This window comes from Desmodus rotundus, chromosome 2 (genome assembly GCF_022682495.2).
Source record: "Desmodus rotundus isolate HL8 chromosome 2, HLdesRot8A.1, whole genome shotgun sequence".
Classification (NCBI taxonomy): domain Eukaryota; kingdom Metazoa; phylum Chordata; class Mammalia; order Chiroptera; family Phyllostomidae; genus Desmodus; species Desmodus rotundus.
In genome coordinates this window covers 90,132,187-90,155,871 of record NC_071388.1, presented here as the reverse complement: position 1 = coordinate 90,155,871, position 23,685 = coordinate 90,132,187, and the positions used below count along the sequence as shown (strand labels likewise).

General features: G+C 36.2%; 1 protein-coding gene and 1 pseudogene across 1 annotated transcript in view; one reads left to right on the top strand and one right to left on the bottom strand.

Annotated features, from left to right (window-relative positions):
- SLC9C1 (solute carrier family 9 member C1) overlaps window positions 1–23,685 on the top strand; it is a 100,902-nt gene that overhangs the window by 17,067 nt on the left and 60,150 nt on the right. Inside the window, exons 6-11 of the mRNA XM_045185789.2 lie at window positions 303–468; window positions 3,252–3,377; window positions 7,511–7,675; window positions 11,157–11,256; window positions 13,304–13,447; window positions 14,646–14,820. Of these exons, the coding sequence (XP_045041724.2) occupies window positions 303–468; window positions 3,252–3,377; window positions 7,511–7,675; window positions 11,157–11,256; window positions 13,304–13,447; window positions 14,646–14,820 (876 nt within the window). The remainder of the gene's footprint in view (window positions 1–302; window positions 469–3,251; window positions 3,378–7,510; window positions 7,676–11,156; window positions 11,257–13,303; window positions 13,448–14,645; window positions 14,821–23,685) is intronic.
- LOC112320550 (elongation factor 1-alpha 1 pseudogene) lies at window positions 20,274–21,851 on the bottom strand (annotated as a pseudogene).

The window sequence follows — 23,685 nt, the reverse complement described above, 5'->3', positions numbered from 1 at the left end:
TATATATAAATGGTATGTATGTGTATACCTGACAATACATATCTATATTTAATAGCCTTATCAAGACAATTAAAAATGTGGTTTTTAATTATGGTATGATACTTATTAGGTCCTAGGGATCTCATTGCAATATATGCCCTTTATTTCCAGAGTTGCAAACACATAGCTGTTAAATAAGATAACTTACAATTTCCCTTGATGGATTGAGTGTGATTGTTTATCTCCAGTAATCCTGATTAACTGATTTTAAAAATGAAATACAAAGTCAATCTAATTTTTCTTACTGTAAAAATACTTTTCAGATACTTTTAATTACAATTCCTGGATATTTTATCAATTATATCTTAATTCTTTGGTATCTGGCATCTGTGGATAAATTAAATTTGAAAAGAATCCCATGGTTATTATTTTCTGCTATCCTTGTGAGTTCAGATCCCATGCTGACTGTAGCTGCTATAAGAGACCTTGGTAGGTGTATTTTCTTTTTTCCTATATTTAAAATGTCATATTCTATATTTAACTTTTCTATTTTTAAGATCTTTTGTTCACTGTAGCTTTTCACAGTGTGAAGTGGGGTACTGGTGCACTGGGACTGAGCATTGAAATTTGGGTGGTGATGCTTCGAACAGAATGAAATGCCAGTGATGGGCTTACTTAGTATATATGTTTTAAAGTCTTACATTCAGTTATGGAATAGAGCAGTGGGCTATTTAGAATCCTTGACTGTTGACATGCTTCTACTTCGAACCAACAGAACAGTTCGGGGGGGCTTTACAATAGGGCACATACATTGTGGTGACATTTTATTGCCCCATTCTTCTTTTCCTTTGAAAACACTGTCATTAAGATAATGCCATTTGCAAAAAAAAAAAAAAAGAAAAAAGAAAAATGCCTTTGGAGTTGGGCCACCACTAAAACCAAAAGCCTGAAAAGTACAAAACAATAAATTCACTAATCATGAGTGTTTCAGTGTGTACTATTTTAGGAGAAAAAGTATACATATTTAAAAATAAAATGCCAAATCAATACAACCAGTTGAAAATCTGAAAGCCCCATTCAAGAAAAATAATAACCTAATTTGTTTTCCCCCAGTCACTTTTTAATAGTGAGAACTAGAACACTCGTCTTAAAGTAGAATTATCATATGGCACACACATGTGTGTGTATGCAGTCACACATGCACATGCATGTACACGGGTAGAAACAGAGTGGGGGAAAAGCATCAAGTATATCTATATGAATAAAGGAAAACCAAGCCTTCAGAACAAGGAGATTAAAATTGTGAGGTAACTTTGGAAGAAGGAAGTACCAGCATCTATTACCTAACTTTGCCTCTGTGGGACTCTGCTAGTGCCAGCCTCTTTTCTACTCAGATTCAGAGGAGTTCTACACTACTCGTGAACATTCCATACTGCCCTTAACTTTATCATCTGGTAATCTAGTTAGTATTCCACTGATCTCCTGGCCTGATCTTCTTGAATTTAAATAACTTCTTTGGATTAATTTGCAAGGTTATTCATGTAAATTTTGGCCCTCTTGTCATTACTTTTGGATCTTTGTTTTTCTCCTCACTTTGTATTTTTTAAAAAATAAAGTATTTTTGCCTGAGTTTTCAAAGCAAGATTTTTATATTTTTTAACTTTGTTCTCAAAAAAGAAGAAAGAAAATCTGCCTAGACCTATGAGTACAGTACGTTTACATTGTCTTGAGCTTTTTATGGTCTATTGAATCCTCTTATGCCCCCAACCCTATTATTTATTTCCAAATATTCACATTTTATTATAGATCTATTTTCTAAAGTGAAATAATTATAAACAGTATCAGGTTTTTCTGAGTAAGAACTCCAAATCACAGTGGGTTTTTTTTTTAGATTTTATTTTATTTTAGAGAGAGGGTAAAGGAGAAAAAGAGAGGAAGAGAAAGATCAACGTGTGAGAGAAACATTGATTGATTGTCTCTTGAAAGTCCCCAACCTGGGACCTGGCCTGCAGCCCAGGGATGCACCCTGACCAGGAATCGAAGCAGCAACCTTATGCTTTACGGGATAACGTCCAACTCACTGAGCCACACCAGTCAGGGCCAATACACAGTGGCTTAAAACAACAATAATGTACTATTTCTCGTAAGTCTGGAAGTTCTAATGGTACAGGCTGGGCTCTGCTGATCTTGGCTAGGCTCACTAATAAATCCACAGTTGGCTGGAGGGTCATCTGGACACTGAGTGATCTTAGGGTGTCCTCAACTAGGAGGATCCATGCTGCTTCATTTCCCTAGTAAGGTAGTCAGGAAATGTTGCCATGATGGTGGCAGAAGTCTCTGCTTGCATTAAGTTTCATAATAAAATACACTGATCTCTTCAGTGACAGAAACTGTCAAGTCTTAACAGCCAAGGGCATAGGTGCAGGGGTAGGTAAAGAAGTGGACCATCAAGCCGGATGAGCTCCCACAAGAATAGACTGCCTTGTTTTTCTTCACTTCCAATAGCATACTTACTGTACTGGGTTGTGATCACAGCTATAGAATGGAAGGTTCACAAGAAGGTTTTTACCATACAGTAACATTTCCTTCCTATGGGAATTTAGCAAACCATCAAAGATGCTTAAAGTTATAGTTTTGCCTCCATGGCACATTTAATAGCAGAGAAAAATGACAATGGCTATCTAAACTTAGAATATTGTCATAAATGAAAGAAAATTAGTATCAAAGTAGGTAATATCAGGGTGCTCTTTATTCATGAAGCTTGGTTTCTAAAATCATTAAAAGGAATATATGGGAAAATGAGACAATTTCTACTATAGAGATAGTATCTGGAAAATTGCCTTAATCCTTCACTTAGATACAGAGTTATAAAGTCTTGTTTTATAAATTTATTTTATCCTTTCATTGTTTTTGATCTTGCTGTAAATACATGATGTATGTATTTATGTAAGCCAAATTACTGAATTAAAAAATAATAGATTTTATATTTTTATCTGCTTTGAAACAAAGAATGAGAGTTTATTATCTCAATTATGGAAACCATAATCAAGTGCAGTTAATTAGGTACCTAATTATGCTTTCTAGACTTAACTTACATTTAATATATAATTAAATTTTCTTGAAGGGAATTTTCACACATGACTTTATTGAAGTATGTAGGAAAAGTATGTGATATACATCTGTAGCTAAGAATATTCTTCTACTTGCTAATAAAATTTTATTCTTTAATATTAATGAAGGTTTTTTCAGCTAAAATATTTTCCCTTCTACAGGTTTTTCTAGAGGTTTAATTAATTTAATTAATGGAGAAAGTCTGATGACCTCTATAATGTCTTTTATTATGTTTAATAGTATTGTGGATATTAACTCCAACCTGAAATATGCAAACCATACCTTAGGTAAGGAATTATTTGTTCCTCTTAATTTCTTAAAAGAATCTTCTATTTTCTAAAAACCAACATTGATTTTGTAATATCTTACCACAAGTTATAGTTGTACAAGCATAATTGTGAGTATTAATACAGTGATTTACTTTTTAAAAAGCACTACCTGTGTTTACAAAACACATCTCTCATTTAATATTAGTTGTGATATTGTTGTGTGTCTGAGTTAGGACTTTTATGAGGATGCTTGTAAAAGCAGCATTGCTCCACAGACCTAGGCTGAATCATTATATTTGAAAACAAAAAGGAGAGATGTTGTTGATGTGTTGAAGATGAAATTAGGAGGTAAGCCAGGCAGAGAATGCATTCACCAACCATGAGAGGAGGCAGCCTCTGGGACTATCTCCCCGCAGGCAACCTGGGAAGCTGTCGGCCCAAGGCGAAAGTGTGAGTCACATGGCCATCTACAAGGCCTGCAAGCAGTACTTGTAAGCAGAGAAATTGCGAAGTGCCCATGAACTCATTTATCACATTCATATAGCCCTGAGCCATAAGTATTTTTTTCCTTTATCCTGTGTATATGTGTATGTATTAAAAAAATATCATACATGTGTAATTGTCACTCAGGGTAAGAAATTCAGCCTTACCAGAACTTCCAAAGGTATCTTATGTGCCTGATTAAACCCCCCTACTCTTCTTGAATGGTGGTTTTAGAGTGTAGTGTCTGGGTTGGGGGGAGGGAATCCATAGGACCCTTTAAGGGTGTACATAAAGTCAAATATTTTCATAATACTACTGAGAAGTTATTTACCTTGTTTACTGTGTTGCCATTTGCACTGATTTTGGAAAAACAATGATTACATTCTTCTGGAGAAAACTGCTGAAGTATAGCCATTCCACTCACTGGATGACTTCTGTGCTCTATGGCCTTCTGCATCATCTCATTCTACCTCCTTAACCCCTGAAAAAAGAGTGTTTAGTTGGTGCTTCCACACCACATTCTAGTACCTCAGGACACCTGTATGGTGCCAACCAATCTATTATGTTGAAGTAAAATTTTTCTACTACCCCCATCCCCCGCAATCAAGTATAAGCTGAATTACTTTTCCAAACACTCAAGAAAAAGTTTTAGCTATCATTGTTTTCTCTGTTCTTGAAAAGTGCTTTATTGTTGGGCAGCAAGGGACCCTGGTTACCTCTATTTTGACTCATCATGCCTTACATATTCATAATCAATGCTCTCTCAAAGGAGGTGGTCCAGATGGTGGACAATTATCCTACTAGAGCATAAGAAGTATTCATCTTTAGCTTTGCCCTGTATCCAATTAGTTTACCCAGGCCATGGCAACTTGGAACATCTGTGGTGAGCCTAGAACCCCAATTTAGCTCAGGGGGGTACATACTCTTTAAATGTTCCATATATATTATCTGTGATGTGTGAGAAAACCAAACCACCACACACATACAACCTCTTCCAAAAGTGAAAAGGAAGGTGAAAAAAATGTAGTAATCAGGAGGGGCTTTCACCATAAAACTTCCTGCAGATAATGCGTTCCTGAATATAACTGCAACAAAGAGATATCTAAATTCAGAGGCATCTTAAAAGCTCAAGGACTACTCTTGGAAAATGCAAAGAAGTACAGTCTTGTGTAATAGTCAGAAGGATATATACCCGGCCTGTAAACCTGCTTCAGTATTCTACCAGGCCTCATTTAAGATAGTAAATATTGACCATAGAATTTCAGGGAACCATATCACAGATGGCATTTACAGTCTAATCAAGAGAAATTTCTTGATATTATATTCACTGCAAAGGAAAAAATAAAAATGAATTTTATCTAACAATTACTTATTGATATGGCCTGTGTGATGGTTCCTATTTTAAACCTTGATGATTTAGCCATAAACATAATAGCTTTTGCTTTCATAGAGCTTGCCTCATAATTTTCATAATAATCAATGGAACACAATTTTGTGTTTAAGTTTCAGAGAAGTAAAAATTGTAAGCAATCTCCCTGTTAAAATATAATAGAACAACTATAATAATAAAAACTCTGCTATAGTGACCAGTGAACTTATTTTCTTAGCCTTTATTTAAGCCTTTAGGACTTTCTCTGAACTTCTAATAATTTTGAAAGAAAATTTTCCCTTAAGAAAGAAAAAAACTTGCTAAACTTTACTCAAATTTCATTGTTATTTATTGCCACAATTGTGAATTAATGATTTTCATGATAATCATTTTTACAACTCATTTGAACAGTTGCTTTATTTTTAAAGTTAGCACATTTCATAAAAGGGAAAAATTAAGAAAAGTTATTGCACCCAGAATACTTACCTTTTGCAACTTGAGTGTTACAAGTTCAAGGATATTGTAAGAAATAATAAATATGCTTTGAGACTTTTCCTGGCCTGATACAATAAATCCGTCCAGCAAACATTTTACTGATTAAAAGCTATTTTCCTTTCTTAAAGGAGACAGTAATTTTCACACTGGGTCTTCTGACTCCAGTTCCCTGCATCCTTGGGAAACGAGTCAGCCTTCCGTGTTTCAGGTACAGGAGGTGCCGGATTCCCAAAATTATCAACATGGCTAAATTTGTGCCTAGAATAGATGTGACCTAGAGGGCCATTCACAAAACTCTCCTCCCATGGTCACACTGTCCATACAGACGTTAAATCTTTCTGCTCAGCAAGTGTAGAGACCAGGGCTCCTTTCCAGCCGTGGAATGACAGGCAAGAAGGATTCTACATCGCCTCTGTACTCTTTAACAGTGCCCTCCCCGGTAGTGGATGTTTATAGATAAGGATTCATAAAAGGATTCTTTCTCCTTCACTTTGTCAGCTCCGAGCACAGTTCTAGGATTTACCTCCAGTTTTAGCCTTGTTTTTTTGTCATGGTCGCTGTTACTGTTTTCTGCTGGCCATTCTTTGTTTTGGTTTTGCTTTTGCTCTCCTCCTATTCTGTTGGAGTTGACCCTTCACGTTTTCCTGACCCCAGGACCCACTCTCATCTGTGATTCAAACTCTGTCCCTCTGTTCCTCATACTATAAAGGTAGGAATGACGTTCTCACCCACTGGCACACCTGATTCCCGCAAGAGAATCTATCAAAGACTTAGGCTTCCTGTTTTCCAGGAAAGGGCATCATAATGACTATAGAAAGCAATTTGGCAAAATATAACCATATCAAACAACTGTCTTAGTGATTAACTGTACTTCTGGAAACTAAGAAAGTAATCATAAAAACTATGTACAGAAATATGCACTGCAGCATTATTTATCAGGGGAAAAATTGGAAAGCATGGAATGCTCAACAAAAAGGAACCAGTTGGTGGGCAGGCCAGGAAAATACAGGAGATTCACTCAGCTGAGGCCCAGAGGTATCCCTTTTTCTGTATATCCTCTATGTCTTATGTGAGATCTAGAATATAAGTGACATGAATTCAGAGACTTTCTACTTATTGTTCATTACTTTATCTCCAAAATTTATTATACTATCTGGCACTGAATGAATATACGTTCCTTAATGGGGACTGTGTTGCAGCTGGTCAAGGCCTGGCAAGTCCACTCTAGATTTGGGGAGATGGAAGAAAATGCATGGAGCCGTGGGGATGCTTGACGTGCCTTTATTCAGGGTTGGGGGAGCCACCCATGCTGCAAGCTGTGTGTCTCTCTAATGAGAAGTCCCTACCTGTTAAGTACTAAAGACAAACACAGCCAGCAAAAAGCCAAAAAAATATATAAAATAGCATGATTCTGTGCAAGCGAGCCCATTTTGTGTCATGGGGACCGTTTATCAGACCCAGTCTCAAGGCTGTGAGAACATTACTTATCGGGCCCATTCAAGGTTGCAGGAAAACTGCTTCCCTTAGTTCCCCAGACACCTGGGTGAGGGAGCCAGACTGCCTCCATTTACCCTATAGGGACTGTAAGAAGCTCTTACACTAAACAGACTGCATTTTATAAACTTAAATGTGGCTTTCAGAATTTGAAAAGAACATTTTATTTTAAGAATACGAAAATACCCTACATCTACCCCAAAGGATATGAATTAGGTATTTCTTTAAAAGATATGACAAAAAGTTGACGCAGAGCATCACTTAAAATTAAGTTTATTAACTATTTTTTATTTTCTCCCCTTTCTCGCAGCATATGAGGACATCATAAATCAAATATTGTCATATTATGGAGCAAGTTTCTTGGTTGGAATTCTTAGTTCAAAACTGATTCAGCTGTGGATGTCGACTGTTTTCGGTGATGATATCAATCATATAAGTCTCAGCTTTTCAATTCTGTACCTCATCTTTTTTATTTGTAAGTGAGAGGTTTATTCTTAAAATTAAATGACAGAAAAATTCAAAATAAAGATATCAAAGATAAAAATTGAAAATAAAACACCTGGCAAAAGGTATGTATCTTGCCACATATAATGTGCACCCTCATTTTTGGCCCAAACTTTCAGGAAAAAAATCTTTCACTTTAATTTTTTAATTCAATTTTTATTTATTTATATTTAGCTACTTGGGGTTTTTTTGTATTATAAAGGAATTTTAACATTTATTTTTGAACATATTATGGTACAAGAAATTTTAGGTAACAAATAATCACAAAACACAAGGACAGATACAAGGTATTTCAGGTACTACCCACGTATAATGCACATCCTTATTTTTCCCTCAAAAATTTGGGCAAAAAAGTACTTATTATACATGGCAACTATGGTAGTTTAAAAAAATAACCCATATGAAAGTAACCTTTTGGTTAGAATAAACTATCAAAAGAGATAAAGTATTTGTATCTATATAGCAGAAAACAATATGCCAAATACCATTATTAAAGACAAAAGAATTTGACAAAATCATAATTATGAGATATTTTGGCATCACTTTCCAAGATAATTTCAAACTAATCATCCAAAAATTATTATGCTATGAAAAGATTCAAACAAAAACTTAAACATGTAGTTTATAAGATATGTAAAGAGTTCTCCTTTCTAAAATAAAATGCATATCCTTCACAAATACCTGTAGACCTTTTACAGAAATAAACTATACTTCAAGAACATTTCAATAAAATTTTAAATATTGCTCAACCACAATGCAAGTAAATACTGACTGGAGAAGGAAGGTCTTAAAAAATAGTCATTCTAACTTCCTGAAATTAAATATACTTTTCTTGGTAACTCTAAGATCAAAAAGAAAAGAAAATAGAAGTAACAGGTCAAGTAAGGCTACATACTAGAATATCTGTTATTAGTCCATTTAGCACAACTTCCTTTTCATGGAAGTACGGCAGATAATTAATAATTAGCCATATCACCATTTCCTGATACAGCCGCAGAATCGCATTCAACCTAGCTCTTCAGATAGCTCTACCAATGATTTGAAGTTGGCATATGTGATAAAACCTCATTAACAATTTATGTTATGTATTTTCATTACATTTAAGATAAGACAATGTTGCTTATTCCCATATCCAAGATTTAAAGTAGTTCAGAAGTTCTAGCTAATACAGTAAGAAAAAAGAAGAACAAAATTTATACATATTTTGAAAGAGAAATGGTTACATTAGTCACATTTTAGATTACATAGAAATATCAAGAGAATTAATAAACTCAGCCAGCGATGCTTTTTAATGGCTTGATATATAGAGTTAATATTTTAAAAATCAGGGGTATCCCTTATAAGTCAGCAGTAATTATTTAGAAAATATAATAAAAATTTGATTCTCTTTACATTGGCACAAAGTTATAAAATATCATGGAATAAACCTGTCAAGAAGTTTGTACCTAAATAGAAAATTTAAAAATTTTACTGAGAGGTATAAAATTTGCATAAGTTGTGACAGAAAAAAAGCTTATTTTTACAAGTGCTATTATAACAGAATTCATTATTTTCAAGTCTGAGGGGAAAAATGCAGAATGTAGGATCTTGAAGTTTCCTAATTAATCAGTGAGTTAGAGACAATTGTAATCTACTGAGGTTACAGGATCAAGTTAATAATTGAAAAGACAGGAAGTGATCAGTCAGTACAAGTACTTTATCATATACTACTCTGATTGTGTATGTATAATTCCTATGAAAATATATTCCAGCAAATATAATTTCCTCTAACATCATTTAGTAAACAAGCATAACCTCAATATTAGGAGTTATACCCAAGGAAACAATAAACATTGAGTCAAAATATCTCAAAAAAACATTTTAGAAAGAAAACTTAAGGAACAAAAATTTATGAAAACAAGATACAGAGTGAATATAAATCTAATGTGAAAGGACTTTCACTCTGGCCTGGCTTAATATTTACATTTCTAGTATCTTCAAGGTAGGTATCATAAATACTTTCCAAATCTTACCATTACCTATCAAGTTACAATGACTAGTTAAGGTAATTAGTCATTAACTCAATTAACTTAAAGAACCTGTGTCCACAATTCCTGCTGCTTTTATGACTGTGTTAGTTTCTGGGTTAGGTACCATTTCTAGTCAGGACTAAAATAAAGAATATAAAACTTACAATTTTCCACCTGTAAAATTAAGGACAATACTGCTCTAATCAAACTAAAATGCATCAGAATCTGAATCAAGCAACAACAAAAACAGTTTTGGTTTTGAAATTTCACAAAACAATTTTAAAAGTTTACCTGGAAATATTAATGTGAGAATAGGCAAAACAATTTTTTTAAGTGGAGAACTTTCCCTGCTATATAAGAATTAAACAATTAATAAGCTACAGTAATTAAAATCAACTGTTATAACAAAGGAATACAAAGTAAACCAAAGAAACAGAAGGCACACATATGGCAATTTGATAAATGTGGCCGTGTGATAAATATCACAGAGCCACAGTATTCTTCAGCATTAAAACAAAAATTGGTATTTTTATTAACTAGGACAATGCTGCTAAACATTAAGTTAAAAGAAGAAGCCCATGACAGAATGGTGTTACTGTATAATCCCATCGTAACTTTTTACGTTACTTCATTTAAGTATATGTATGTTGGATGTATGCTGCCGTGAGTGTTCACTGGGCACTCCATTCACCTCAAAGGTCTTGATCCAATTATATTAAATCCCCCATTTTAGCCTATAAAACCCCAAAGATCTCCTTATGATTTCTAAAAATTTCTGGAGTTCCCTTCTTTGTGATCTCCTCAACCTCCTCTTAAGTATACCAGAACTTCTGGTTCTTAGTAAATTCTACTGAAGATGGGCACAAGGAGAGCTCACAGGACAAATTATATTATGTAGGTCACCGTTCTATGAGATTTTCTATCTACCTCTGTGGATACATAGGAATATGCCACAGTACTTTAGGTTTTTCAGTCCCCCATCGTACATGCATCAAAACAAAATTAACCTGGGGAAGTAGATTCATATTGGGTTTCTACTGACGCAACTTCCTTAGACCTGTCACGGAGTCAAATATTTGTATCTCCTACTGTCTGCCAAGGAGAAAGCGTATGAAGTAGGCTAGTCTATAAAGAACTTATCAGCTCACTTCCTTTTCATTCAACCAGAGCCCCTCTGAAAAAATTAGACCTATAAAGGATGCTCTAGCCTCACTGAAGCCCATGAAGAGTATTGTTGTCAATGATCTGAAGCCAAAACGATATAAGGATGTCCTGCATAGACTTTACTACACGAGTGGGTGTGTCTGAGGAGGAAGAAGGATGACGGGTGGTGGTAGTAATTTGCAATATTATCCAGTTGAAACCAAGTTGGGTGGCCTCTCTGTACTATCAAGATGTTTACATTCCTGGTAAAAATAAAACTTTATTTCTTTTTAAAAATAGGTGAACTAGTAGGGATGTCTGGAATCTTTACGCTGGCTATTATGGGACTTTTTTTAAATTCTACAAGTTTTAAACCAGGAGTTGAAGCACTACTTCTCGAGTGAGTTGCTAGCATATGTTCACTTTATTTCATACATTAGAAGCCATAATATTGTCATAGTAACTACATCTACATCTACATGTTCAAAGTAAGATACTGATTGGACTACCCAGCTAAAACCACTTCCTATTGTAAATTGTGCTGCTATGAACATTGGGGTGCACAGGTTCTTTTGGATTGGTGTTTCAGGGTTCTTAGGGTATAATGCCAGCAGTGGAATTGCTGGGTCAAAGGGCAGTTCCATTTTTAGTTTTCTGAGGAAATTCCATACTGAATCTAACAATGGACAGGGGGGAGTGGGGAGGGGACAGTGAGGAGAGGGGATTACAGGAACTACTATAAAGGACACACAGACAAAATCAAGGGGGAGGGTGGAGGTGGGGGAGGGAGGGGGGTTTGGCTGGGGTGGGGTGGAGGGATGGGGAGAAAAGGCACACAACTGTAATTGAATAACAATAAAAAATTAAAATTAAAAAAAAAACCACTTCCTAAAAACTCTCTTGCCTGTGTTTTCTATTTCTCTAACTTTAAGCAAAATTGTAAGTTCACCATGAGTTCATGTTGGCTCTATTCCCCCACGAATTCCTTCACCATATACTCAGTAATTTCCAGTGAAATCCACTACACAAGGCAAGGATTAAGCTAACGCAAGTGAGGCACTCACTTCAGGCACGCAATTTAGAGGATGCCAAAAAACTCAGTAATCAAGATAAATAATGTTTTAATGCAATATTTTGGGGGAAAGTAATGCAAAAAAAATCCATGCTCAAAATATAAAAAAATTTAACATGAGATCAATATTACTAATAGTCTTTTTGCCTCGGGCTCTAGTAAGGCTCAGCATGGCACTGATACTAAAATATTAGAAGGCCAATATTTTAAGACCATAAAGAGATACCATGCAAAGCAATTGAAAGGTCAAGCTAGGGTGTTTGAAGAGGATTAGCAGTGTTATAAAAGAAAGTATTGCTAAACTAAAAGCAAGACTTACCTTTAGTAGAAATGTATCAGTGTGCTCAAGGACACCAAACTAAGGGATGTACAGAATCCATGTCATCCTAAAATAAGGGTGTTTTCTGTCATGCTCCGACTTGGCCGAAATAACACAATGGCAACACATATGTTAACAGAGGCCTTGAACACAATCAATAATTTTTGGAGTTTGGAAGAACGTTATAGAAGATAGAATAAATTCAGAAGTCAGAAGCTTAAAAGTATAGATCTTATAGGATTCTGGAGCACTTCACTAAGTTTCACATCAAATACGATGGAAGCCCATTATGCTAGCAGTTATGCAGAACTAACTGGGCCATTGTTGTAGAAATAACTTAAAATGTTACACTAATATTCAACTGTATCTATGGGAAGGGATTCTGAAGGCTTCCTTCGTAACTGAATGCAGGTCCAGCTGCCTTCTTTGAGTGTGCTTTTTCAACTGCTTTGCATGCAGCTGATGAGAACATGAGCTTTGGGAATGATATAGAGTTTTCCTGGGCTCTGGAGCACTTGAATAAACACACGCTCACAAATCCCAAACGGAGAAGCTACAAGGGGCATTCATGTGAATAAAAGAGTCATTCATATCTTTTAAGTGCTTTCTAAATTTTAGGCAAAGGCTTAATTCTCTCACTATGTAAATCAGACTAGCAGTTCAGTATCCCTCTTCAAGATCAATGATTTTAGTTCTTCCTATTGATACAAAGATTTCACAGTCAGTATTTTTGGGCTTTGTGAATTGTGATGCCTGAAGGAGTCTCGACAAAATAGCAGAACTATAACCTAAATCTGTCTTTCAAAGGCAATCCAAAATGAAAGACACTGATTTACAATCAGTGCGAAAATTGCTTTGGAATTGTTTGTTTATTTGCCTTAGGGCTCCTTTCTCCCTAGTGAAATTATATAAGTCCCTTGAGTGTTGATAAACACGTTATTCATCTTTACTTTCTTGATAGTGACTAACACAATGCCTCACTCATACATGAGCCTTGCAATAAATATGTCAATTAACCATAATTAACTATATTTATTATTTTTTCTGAAAATGCAGATTCTGGAATTGTCTATCATTTGTGGCTTTTCTTATGGTGTTTACTTTCATTGGACTTCTAATTCCTGCACATACATATTTATACATATCATTTTCAGATATATACTATTCATTAAATATCTACTTCACACTTATTGTTTTAAGGTAAGAATGTCATTTAAAGTTTTTTATTTATAAGATGCTGAATAAACCTGAAGATATTCTTTTAAATAATAAAAATGTTTCATTCCTTACAATGAAAATTTGATTCTTAAACTTTCCAAGAAATCATCAGCAAATTAGTGCTAAGGTGTTTATTTGTTTGTTTTATTCCCTTTTAGTTAACATTTCAAAGCAATGTAAGACCTTTATAAAATTTTTGAAAATTAGAAAAAAGGAAAAAAATTCTTACAATGTTACTACCTAGAGGGAACTGCTATTAACATTTGGTGCATTTCATCCAGTGGCTTTTCTTTATCTGTGAAGGCTCATGACGTTAAACACCTATCATAATTCTTTTAAAATATCTTCCTTTGTTTGCTTAATATTGTGTAACACATAATTTTCTACTAGTCATGGTTGGAAATAGCTTTTAAAATCATAAGGAAGTCCTCTTTGTACATGCCTTTTTTGCTCAAATAATTTCTGTAATCCCTTTTCCAATGTAAAGAAGCAGGAAAGAGCCTATCCATGTACGTGAAAAGGAGATGACATAGAGAGAAAAAAACACCAAACTGGAGTCTGACATTTCTTTCATCCCCATCACTCAAACTGTCAACCTTTTACACTTCCCCCCTCTAGGAAGATCAGCCGGAAGTCAACATCAAGTCAGCTAGTGCCACGTACATGAAAGTTAGTCCCAAATGATCAGACACAGTTAGCATAAAATATAGAACTGATATGTAACTGAAAGAAGAATGGAAACAAGTTGATCAATATTGTACAGACTTAGTAATACTTAAGTCTACAAAGAAAAAGAAAGGGAGAACTTTTTTCCTTACTTCTTATTCATTAGGTTTTTAAAAATTTCTTTTTGGGATCCAAGAATAGAATATATATCTATAAAACATCTCTAACATTTTCTTTTTTGCCTAAAGACATATCACACAAAGGTGACATGGACTTTTCCTAGTACTCACCCAGTAGGAAGAAGCAAAGAAGGTTTAATGGCTCTCTTGGCGTGTCTCTCTATGGGATGGCCGCTGCCTTCCTCCGATGCTATGCCAACAGTGGGTGAAAGAAGGCTCACTTCCCTGAGAGTTGGCAATACCACAAAGAATAGATTAGAAGGAATAGAATAGGATGAAATGGAAAGAAATTTCTATAAAAAGAACAACTTTTTAAAATTTGTGTTGTCTTTTAGACTTCTGGTCTTTCTATTCTTGAGCCCTCTCTTGTCTCGACTTGGTGATGGATTCAGCTGGCGCTGGGCATTCATAATGGTCTGGAGTGAAATGAGAGGGCTGCCTAATATAAACATGGCCCTTCTGCTCGCCTACTCTGACCTTTCCCTTGGAACTGAGAGGGAAAAATCGCAAGTAAAGAAACATAGTTTTTCTTTGTTTAATTTGGATATTTAATCAAAACTGTTGCTGCATCAAAACATGCTTTGGTAATGAAGTAGCTCAGCCCCACTGGGACTATGGGAGTGACTTAGCTATGATGGCGAGATTGGGCAGAGGAAGAAAAACTGGCAACTTTCCTCTTCCCTGTTCTAGCTTTGGAGTCCCTAAATCCCTTCCTCACACACCTAAAAATAGTTTATTGTGAAGGTTGAAGGAACTAAAACATGAATCACTTAAAATAGTATTTGATATAGGGTATGCACTCCATAAATGTTTTTATTTTCATTTACTCCTAACACCCACTCAAGAAAAAACAGAAACCTACTTATGATTGGCTCTATTGCCTTTTGTAACTTTATGAGTCTGTATTCAGTAATGCTAGGAACCAAACCATTTTGATTGTCAAGTGAAGTTATATTCAAGATAGCACCGCTAAACTCTCCCTAACAGAACACAGTGAGCATGACTCTCCCTGTACTTGATCTCAAGGTAAGATCTGTGTAAGGAATTTTTTTTAATGCAGACATCATAACGCATCTAATTCATCTACTGTGGTTTTTGGCATCAGTTCCAAGAATAATGGGAATAACAGCAAGGTAATTATTTTGTGTCTAATTAAATAATAATCTAAACATTAAAAAACTAAATATTCAAACACTGCTTTTAAAACCAAAATTATCTAGTATTACACGGCCTCCCCCTTCTTTTTAAGCTATCTCAACCGGCCTGAACAGTCAAAATCAGTGTCATTACCATATTTACCAGTATAATGGTGGGCACTGCACACAAATCTAGATTCTGAAATTTTTAGTTAGCTGCTATTCAGGTAGCTGCTATTCAGGAGGTGTCTATTCAGGTCCTTCACCCATTTTTTAAATTGGATTGTTTGTCTTCCTGGTGTTAAGTAGTATGGGTTCTTATCATTTTTGGGGGATTAAACCCTTGTCTGATGTATCAATGGCAAATATGTTCTCCCATACAGTTGTTTCTTTTTTCATTTTGATGATGGTTTCTTTAGCCATGGAGGAGCTTTTTAATTTGATGTAGCCCCATTTGTTTATTTTTTCCCCTTTATTTCCCTTGCCCTAGGAGATATATTGACAAAATATTGCTGTGTGAGATATCTGAAATTTTACTGCCTATGTTTTCTGCTAAGATTTATGTTATCACAACTTACATTTGTCTTTTATCCATTTTGAGTTTGTTCTGGCGTATGGTGTAAGTTGGTGTTCTAGTTTCTTTCTTTCGTTTTTTTTTTTTTTTTGTATGTACCAGCCCAGTTCTCTCAACACCATTTATTGAAGATACTGTCTTTATTCCATTGTATGCTCGTGTCTCCCTCTGTGAAATATTAATTGACCATAAAGACATGGGTTTGTTTCTGGGCTCTCTATTCTGTTCTATTCATCTATGTGTCTGTTCCTATGCCAGTAACAGATTCTTTTATCTACAGTGGTCTTCTAGTATACTTTGATATAAGGAAGTGTGATTCCTCCAACTTTTTTGTTCTTTCACAAGATTACTGAGGCAAATTGGGGTCTTTTGATTCTATATACATTTTTGGAATATTTATTCTAGATCTGTGAAATATGTGATTGGTATTTTAATCAGAATTGTGTTGAATCTATAAACTGCTTTGGGTAGCATGGACATTTTAATGATGTTAATTTCTCCAACCCATGAACATGGTATATGCTTCCATTTATTTGTATCTTCCTCAATTTGTCTCTTCAGTGTTCTATAGTTTTCCAAGTACAGATTTTTTACCTCCTTGGTTAAATTTATTTCTAGGTACTTTATTGGCTTTTTGTTTGTTGCTATAGTAAATGGGATCTTTTCTGAGCTTCTCTTTCTAATAGTTCATTGTTGGTGTACAAAAATGCCATCAATTTCTGAATATTTTATCACACCACTTTGCCAAATTCACTTATTAGGTTGAGTAGTGTTTTGGTGGAGCCTACAGGATTTTCTATCTTCACTATCATAGTATCTATGAATAATGACAGTTTTATTTCTTCCTTTCCAATTTGTATGCGTTTTATTTATTCTTCTTGTCTTATTGCTGTGTCTAACTTCCAGTACTATGTTGAATGAGAGTGGAAAAGCAGACGCAGTTGTCTTCTTCCTGATCTTAAGGGAAATGCTTTTAGTTTTTTGCTCATTGAGTATGAAGTTGGCAGTAGGTTTTATGTATATGGCCTTTACTATGTTGAAATATGCTTCCTCTATTCCCATTCTGCTGAGTGTTTTATTATCATAAATAGGTACTGGATTTTATCAATGCCGTTTCTGCATCTGCATTGATATGATCATGTGATTGTTTTCTTTTATTTATGTAATGTATTACACTTATTTATCTGCCTATATTGTACCATCTTTGCATCCCTGGAATAAATCTGACTTGATCACCACATATGACCTTTTTAATGTATTTCTGGATCCAGATTGTGAATATTTTATTGAGGATTTTAACATCTGTGTTCATCAGAGATATTGGCTTCTAATTTTCTTTCTTTCTAAGTCTTTACCTGGTTTTGGGATTCAGATAATACTGCCCTTGTGAAAAAGAGTTTGGGAGTATACCCTCTTCTTGGATTTTTTGGAATAGTTTGAGAAGGATAGGGGTTAGTTTTTATTGAATGTTTGACAAAATTTGCTTGGGAAGCCATCTGGACCAGGGCTGTTGTGCTCTAGGAGTTTTTTGGTTACTGCTTTGATTTTGCTAGTTGTCCATTCAGGTTTTCTGCTTCATCCTGATTCAGCTTTGGAAGATTACATGTTTCTAGAAATGTATCCATTTTGCCCAGGTTGTAAAATTACTTAGCAAATAATAGTTCATAGTAATTTCTTACAATCCTGAGTATTCCTGTGGTATCAGTTGTTACTTCTCTACTTTCATTCTTCTATTTTTAGGGTAAGGAATATTTTTATTTTATTTTATTTTTTCATATATTTTATTGATTTTGCTATTACAGTTGTCCCATTTTTCTCCCCTTTATTCCCCTACACCCTGTACCTCCCCTCCCACCAGCATTCCCACACCTTAGTTCATATCCATGGGTCATACATACAGGTTCTTTGGCTTCTCCATTTCCCATACTATTCTTAATCTCCTGCTGTCTGTATTGTACCTACCAGTTATGCTTCTTATTCCCTGTACCTTTTCCCCCATTCTCCTCACTCACCTTCCCTGCTGATAACCCTCCATGTGATCTCCAATTCTGTGAATCTGTTCCTGTTCTAGTTGTTTGCCTAGTTCATTTTTGTTTCTGTTTTTTTTAGGTTTGGTTGTTGATAGTTATGAGTTTGTTGTCATTTAACTGTTTGTATTTTTGATCTTCTTTTTCTTAGGTAAGTCCCTTTAACATTTCATATAATAAGGGCTTTGTGATGATGAACTCCTTTAACTTGAACTTATCTGGGAAGCACTTTATTTACCCTCCCATTCTAAATGGGAGCTTTGCTGGATAGAGTAATCTTGGATATAGGTCCTTGCCTTATGAATTTGAATACTTCTTTCCAGCCCCTTCTTGCCTGCAAGGTCTCTTTTGAGAAATCAGCTGACAGTCTTATGGGAACTCCTTTGTAGGTAACTGTCTCCTTTTCTCTTGCTGTTTTTAAGATTCTCTCCTTATCTTTAATCTTAGGTAACGTAATTATGATGTGCCTGGTGTGTGCTTCCTTGGGTCCAACTTCTTTGGGACTTTCTGAGTTTCCTGACTTCCTGGAAGTCTATTTCCTTTGCCAGACTGGGGAACAATCTTCATTATTTTTTCAAATAAGTTTTCAATTTCTTGCTCTTCCTCTTCTCCTTCTGGCACCCCTATGATTCAGATGTTGGAATGTTTAAAGTTTTCCTAAAGGTTCCTAAACCTCTCCTCATTTTTTTGAGTTCTTATTTCTTCATTCTGTTCTGGTTGAATGCTTATTTCTTCCTTCTGGTCCAAACCATTGATTTGAGTCCTGGTTTCCTTCCCATCACCATTGGTTCCCCATACATTTTCCTTTATTTCACTTTTCATAGCCTTCACTTTTTCCTCGTTTTATGACCATACTCAACTAATTCTGTGAGCATCCTGATTACCAGTGTTTTGAACTGTGCAACTGATATGTTGTCTATCTCTTCATCACTTAGTTTTATTTTTTCTGGAGCTTTGATCTATTCTTTCATTTGAGCCATATTTTTTTTCGTCTCTATGTGCCTGTTATGTAGTTAGGGGTTGAGACATGTATTCACCAGGGTGGGGCAACCCATGTCACAGCGTTGTAGTGCTGTATGTGGGGGAGGGGTCCAAAAGGGAACAATGTCATCTGCTCAGCTCTCGGCCATCTTTCAGTCACTTCCTCTGCTACCCACAAACAAATTGGGCCCTTCTGGTGCTGACTCCCAGGTGTGTGGTCTTGTGTACTTTCTAAGACCCTGTGGGTGTCTCCAGTGAACACTCCTGTGAGGCTGGGAGTTCCTTCCACTTTCTCAACCCCCACAGGTTTTTTCAGTAAGAGGTTTTGAGGCTTTATTTCCCCTCCCTGGAACCCTGGGTCGTGCAGTCTGTCTTGCTCCCCAGCTGTTCCTCCTGGTTTACCTGCACGCAAATGTGACACTGCTCAGTCTGCCAGTCACTGCCTCACCTGCCCTGGTTCTCCAGATGCTGCCTTGCCACGAGTCCTCTCCACCCCAGCTGCCTGTCTTTGCCCCTCCTAGCAGTATGGATGAATGTTTCTTCTTTAACTCCTTGGTTGTCATACTTCCATACAGTTCAATTCTCTGGCTGTTCTGGTTGTTTTTTGTCTTTAAATTTGTTGTTGTTCTTATTTTTGTTGTGTAAGGAGGCAATGTGTATCTACCTAGGCCTCCATCTTGGCCAGAAGTACTACTTTATTTTTTATGTTATTTATTTGGGTACTCTTTTTTTTCTTGATGAGTCTGGTTAAGGGTTTGTCAATTTTGTTTATCTTTCAAAGAACCAGCTTCTGGATTCATTGCTCCTTTGAATTGTCTTTTTATTCTCTATGTCACTTAATTCTGTTCTAATCTTGATTATTTCCTTCCTTCTGTGCTTTATTTGTTATTTTTCTCCTTCTCTTAGGTAAAGAATTAAGTTGCTTGTTTGAGATCTTTCTGTCTTCTTTAGGTAGGCCTGTAATGCTACAAACTCCCCTCTCAGGACTACTTTCGCTGTGTCTCATAGGTTTTGGGGATGTTGTGTTTTCATTTTCACTTGTTTCCTTGTACTTTTTGATTTTTTCTTTGATCTCATTGCTAAGCCATTTGTTATTTAATATCATGTTATTCAGCTTCCGTGTATTTAAGAGTTTTGAGGGGTTTTTTCTTATTAAACTTTGTTTTAATGGGTGTCTAAATTCTGTGACAGATTTTGGTCAAGTTGTTTCCATTAAAAAGTACTGATTTTAAAAACTAATGACTTAAAAACTGCCACACTGCCACACACACAAAAAAACTAGATGGTCCACAAAACATTCTCCTTTCCTTCTGAAGGTTTTAGAATGCATTGCAATCATTAACCAGTCCTTTACTATTAAACTTAAGTGGCCAATTGAGACAAACAGTTCTGAGACCATTCTTCCACCACTGATTGAGACTGGGGTGGCAGGTGTTGGGGATAATATTCATTTAGCCCTCTGAGCTTTCTGGGCAGACGTGGTGACTTTGCCAGCTCCATCTGCCTTCTTGTCCACTGCTTTGATGACACCAACAGCAACTGTCTGTCTCATGTCATGAACAGCAAAGCAGCCCAGAGGAGGATAGTCAGAGAAGCTCTCAACACACATGGGCTGGCCAGGAACCATATCAACAATGGCAGCATCACCAGATTTCAAAAGCTTTGGGCCGTCTTCCAGCTTTTTCCCAGAGCGATGATCAATCTTCTCCTTCAGCTCAGCAAATTTGCAAGCAATGTGAGCTGTGTGACAATTCAGAATATGTGCATACCCAGCACTGATTTGGCCTGGATGGTTGAGGAAAGTCACCTGAGCTGTGAAGCCAGCAGCTTCCACTGGTGGGTCATTTTTGCTGTCACCAGCCACATTGCCATGACGAACATCTTTCTTTGACAGATGCATTCTTGACATTGAAGCCCACATTGTCCCCAGGAAGAGCTTCACTCAAAGCTTCATGGTGCATTTCAACAGACTTTACTTCAGTTGTAACATTGACTGGAGCAAAGGTGACCACCATGCCAGGTTTGAGAACACCAGGCCCACAGGGACAGTACCAATGCCACCAATTTTGTAGACATCCTGGAGAGGCAGACGCAGGGGCTTGTCATTCGCGTGAGTTGGTGGCAGGATGCAATCCAGAGCTTCCAGCAGCGTGGTTCCACTGGTGCTGTCATCTTCACAGGTGACTTTCCATTTCTTGAATCAAAGCATCTTAGCACTTGGCTCCAGCATGTTGTCACCATTCCAACCAGAAATTGGCACAAGCTGTGTCAGGGTTGTAGCCAATTTTCTTAATGTAGGTGCTGACTTCTTTAACAGTTTCCTCGTATCTCTTCTGGCTGTAGGGCAGCTCAGTGGAATCCATTTTGTTAACACCAACAGTTGGCTGTTCTACACCCAGTGTGTAAGCCAGAAGGGCACGCGCATAGTCTGCCCATTCTTGGAGATACCTGCTTCAAACTCTCCAACACCAGCAGCAACAATCAGAACAGCACAGTCAGCCTGAGATGCCCCTGTAATCATGTCCTTGATAAAGTCTCTGTGTCCTGGGGCATCAATGGTGGTCACATAATACTTGCTGGTTTCGAATTTCCACAGGGAGATATCAATGGTGATACCACGCTCATGTTCAGCTTTCAGTTCATCCAAGACCCAGGCATACTTGAAGGAGCCCTTCCCCATCTCAGCAGCCTCCTTCTCAAATTTTTTGATGTTTTTTTGTCCATCCCACCACATTTGTAGCTCAGATGGTCAGTAGTGGTAGACTTGCTGGAGTCTATGTGTCCAAAAACCACAATGTTGATGTGAGTCTTCTCCTCTCCCATTTTAGCTTTGATTTAATGGTGGTTTTCTTGACACCTTTGTTCTGGCAGCAAACCCATTGGGGAAAAAAACGTGTTTTGAGTTTTTGTCTTGAGGTTGATTTCTAGTTTCAAGGCCATTGTGATATGAGAAGATGCTTGATATGATTTTAATTTTCTTGAATTTGTTATAGCTTATTTTGTGTCCTACCATTTGGTCTATCTTTGAAAATGATTCATGTGCATTTGAGAAGAATGTATATTTTGCTTCTTTGGGTGACATGTTCTGTAAATAGCAATTAAATACATTTGATCTAGTGAGTTTTTGGTGCCACTATATCCTTGTTGATTTTTGGTCTGGAAGATCTGTCCATTGTTTACAGTGGAGTATTAAAATCCCCTATTATGACTATATTGCTGTTGCTATCTTTCTGACAGTCCTCCAAGATTTTCTTTATATATTTCATGTCCCCAATATATTCCTATATTGGGTGCATATGTTTACAAGGGTTATATCCTCGTGTTGGACTACTTCCTTGAATATTATGCAGAGACCTTCTTTGTTTCTTGTTAAGGCCTTAGTTTTGAAGTCTATTTTGTCTGATGTAAGTATTGCTATTCCAGCTTTCTTTTCATGTCCATTTTCATGGGATATTTTTTCTATCCCTTAATTTTCAGCCTGTGTAAATCTTTTTGTTATGGTGTGGGTCTCTTGTAGACAGCACATGTGTGGGTCATATTTTCTTATCTAATCAGCTACCCTATATCTTTTGATTGGAGCATTTAATCCATTAACATTTAAAGTTTTTATTGATAAGTTCTTATTCACTGCCACTTTTCCCCTTTGTACCTATGTTCTTCCCCCTCTCTATTTCTTCTTCATCTTAAAGCAGTTCCTTTAGCATCTCTTACAATGCTGGTTTGATGGAAATGTATTTCTTTAGCCCTTTCTTAAATCTGGGAAAGTCTTTATTTCACCTTCCATTTTAAATAAGAACCTTGCTGGATAGAGTAATCTCAGTTAAAGGTCTTTGCTTTTCATTACTTGGAATATTTCATGGCATTCCCTTCTGGCCTATAGTGTTTCTGTTGAGAAATTAGCTTATAGCCTTATCAGGGATCCTTTGTAGGTAAATAGCTATTTCTCTCTTGCTGCCTTTCCGATTCTTTGTTTTTAAATTTTAATGGTCATATGTCCTGGTATGGGCGTCTTTAGGTTCGTCTTGATTGGGACTCTCTGTGCTTCCTGAACCTGCCTGAATTTCTCCATCACCAAGTTGGGAAATTTTCCTGTTATGATTTTTTTCAAATAGGTTTTCTATCCCTTGCTCCCTTTCTTCTTTTCCTGGTATCCATATGATACAAATATTGTTACATTCATATTGTCCCAAAGCTCCCTTAAACTATCCTCATTCTCCTAGAGTCATTTTTCATTTTGCTTCTCCAACTGGGCATTATTTTCTATCTTGTCTTCCAACTCACTGATTCTATACTCTGTTTGTCTAGCCTGTTTTTAGTTCCTTCTAGTGTATTCTTCACTTCAGATATTGCATTCTTTATTTCCAACTGGTTCTTAGTCAAGTTTCTATATCATTTTTATACTGATGGTAGTTACCACTAAGTCCTTGTATTTCTGACTAAGTCCTTATATTTCTCACTAAGAGCATCCTTATAACCATTACTTTGAACTCCATGTCTGATCAGTTTCTTGCCACAATTTCATTTATCTCTTTCTGGAGATTCATCTTTTTTCTTTCATTTGGAGGTTGTTTCTTTGTCTCCCTATTTTAGTTGTTGCTTTGTGTTTGTTTCTATGTGTTAGATTGATCTGCTTTGACTCTCTGTCTTGTGGGGTGGA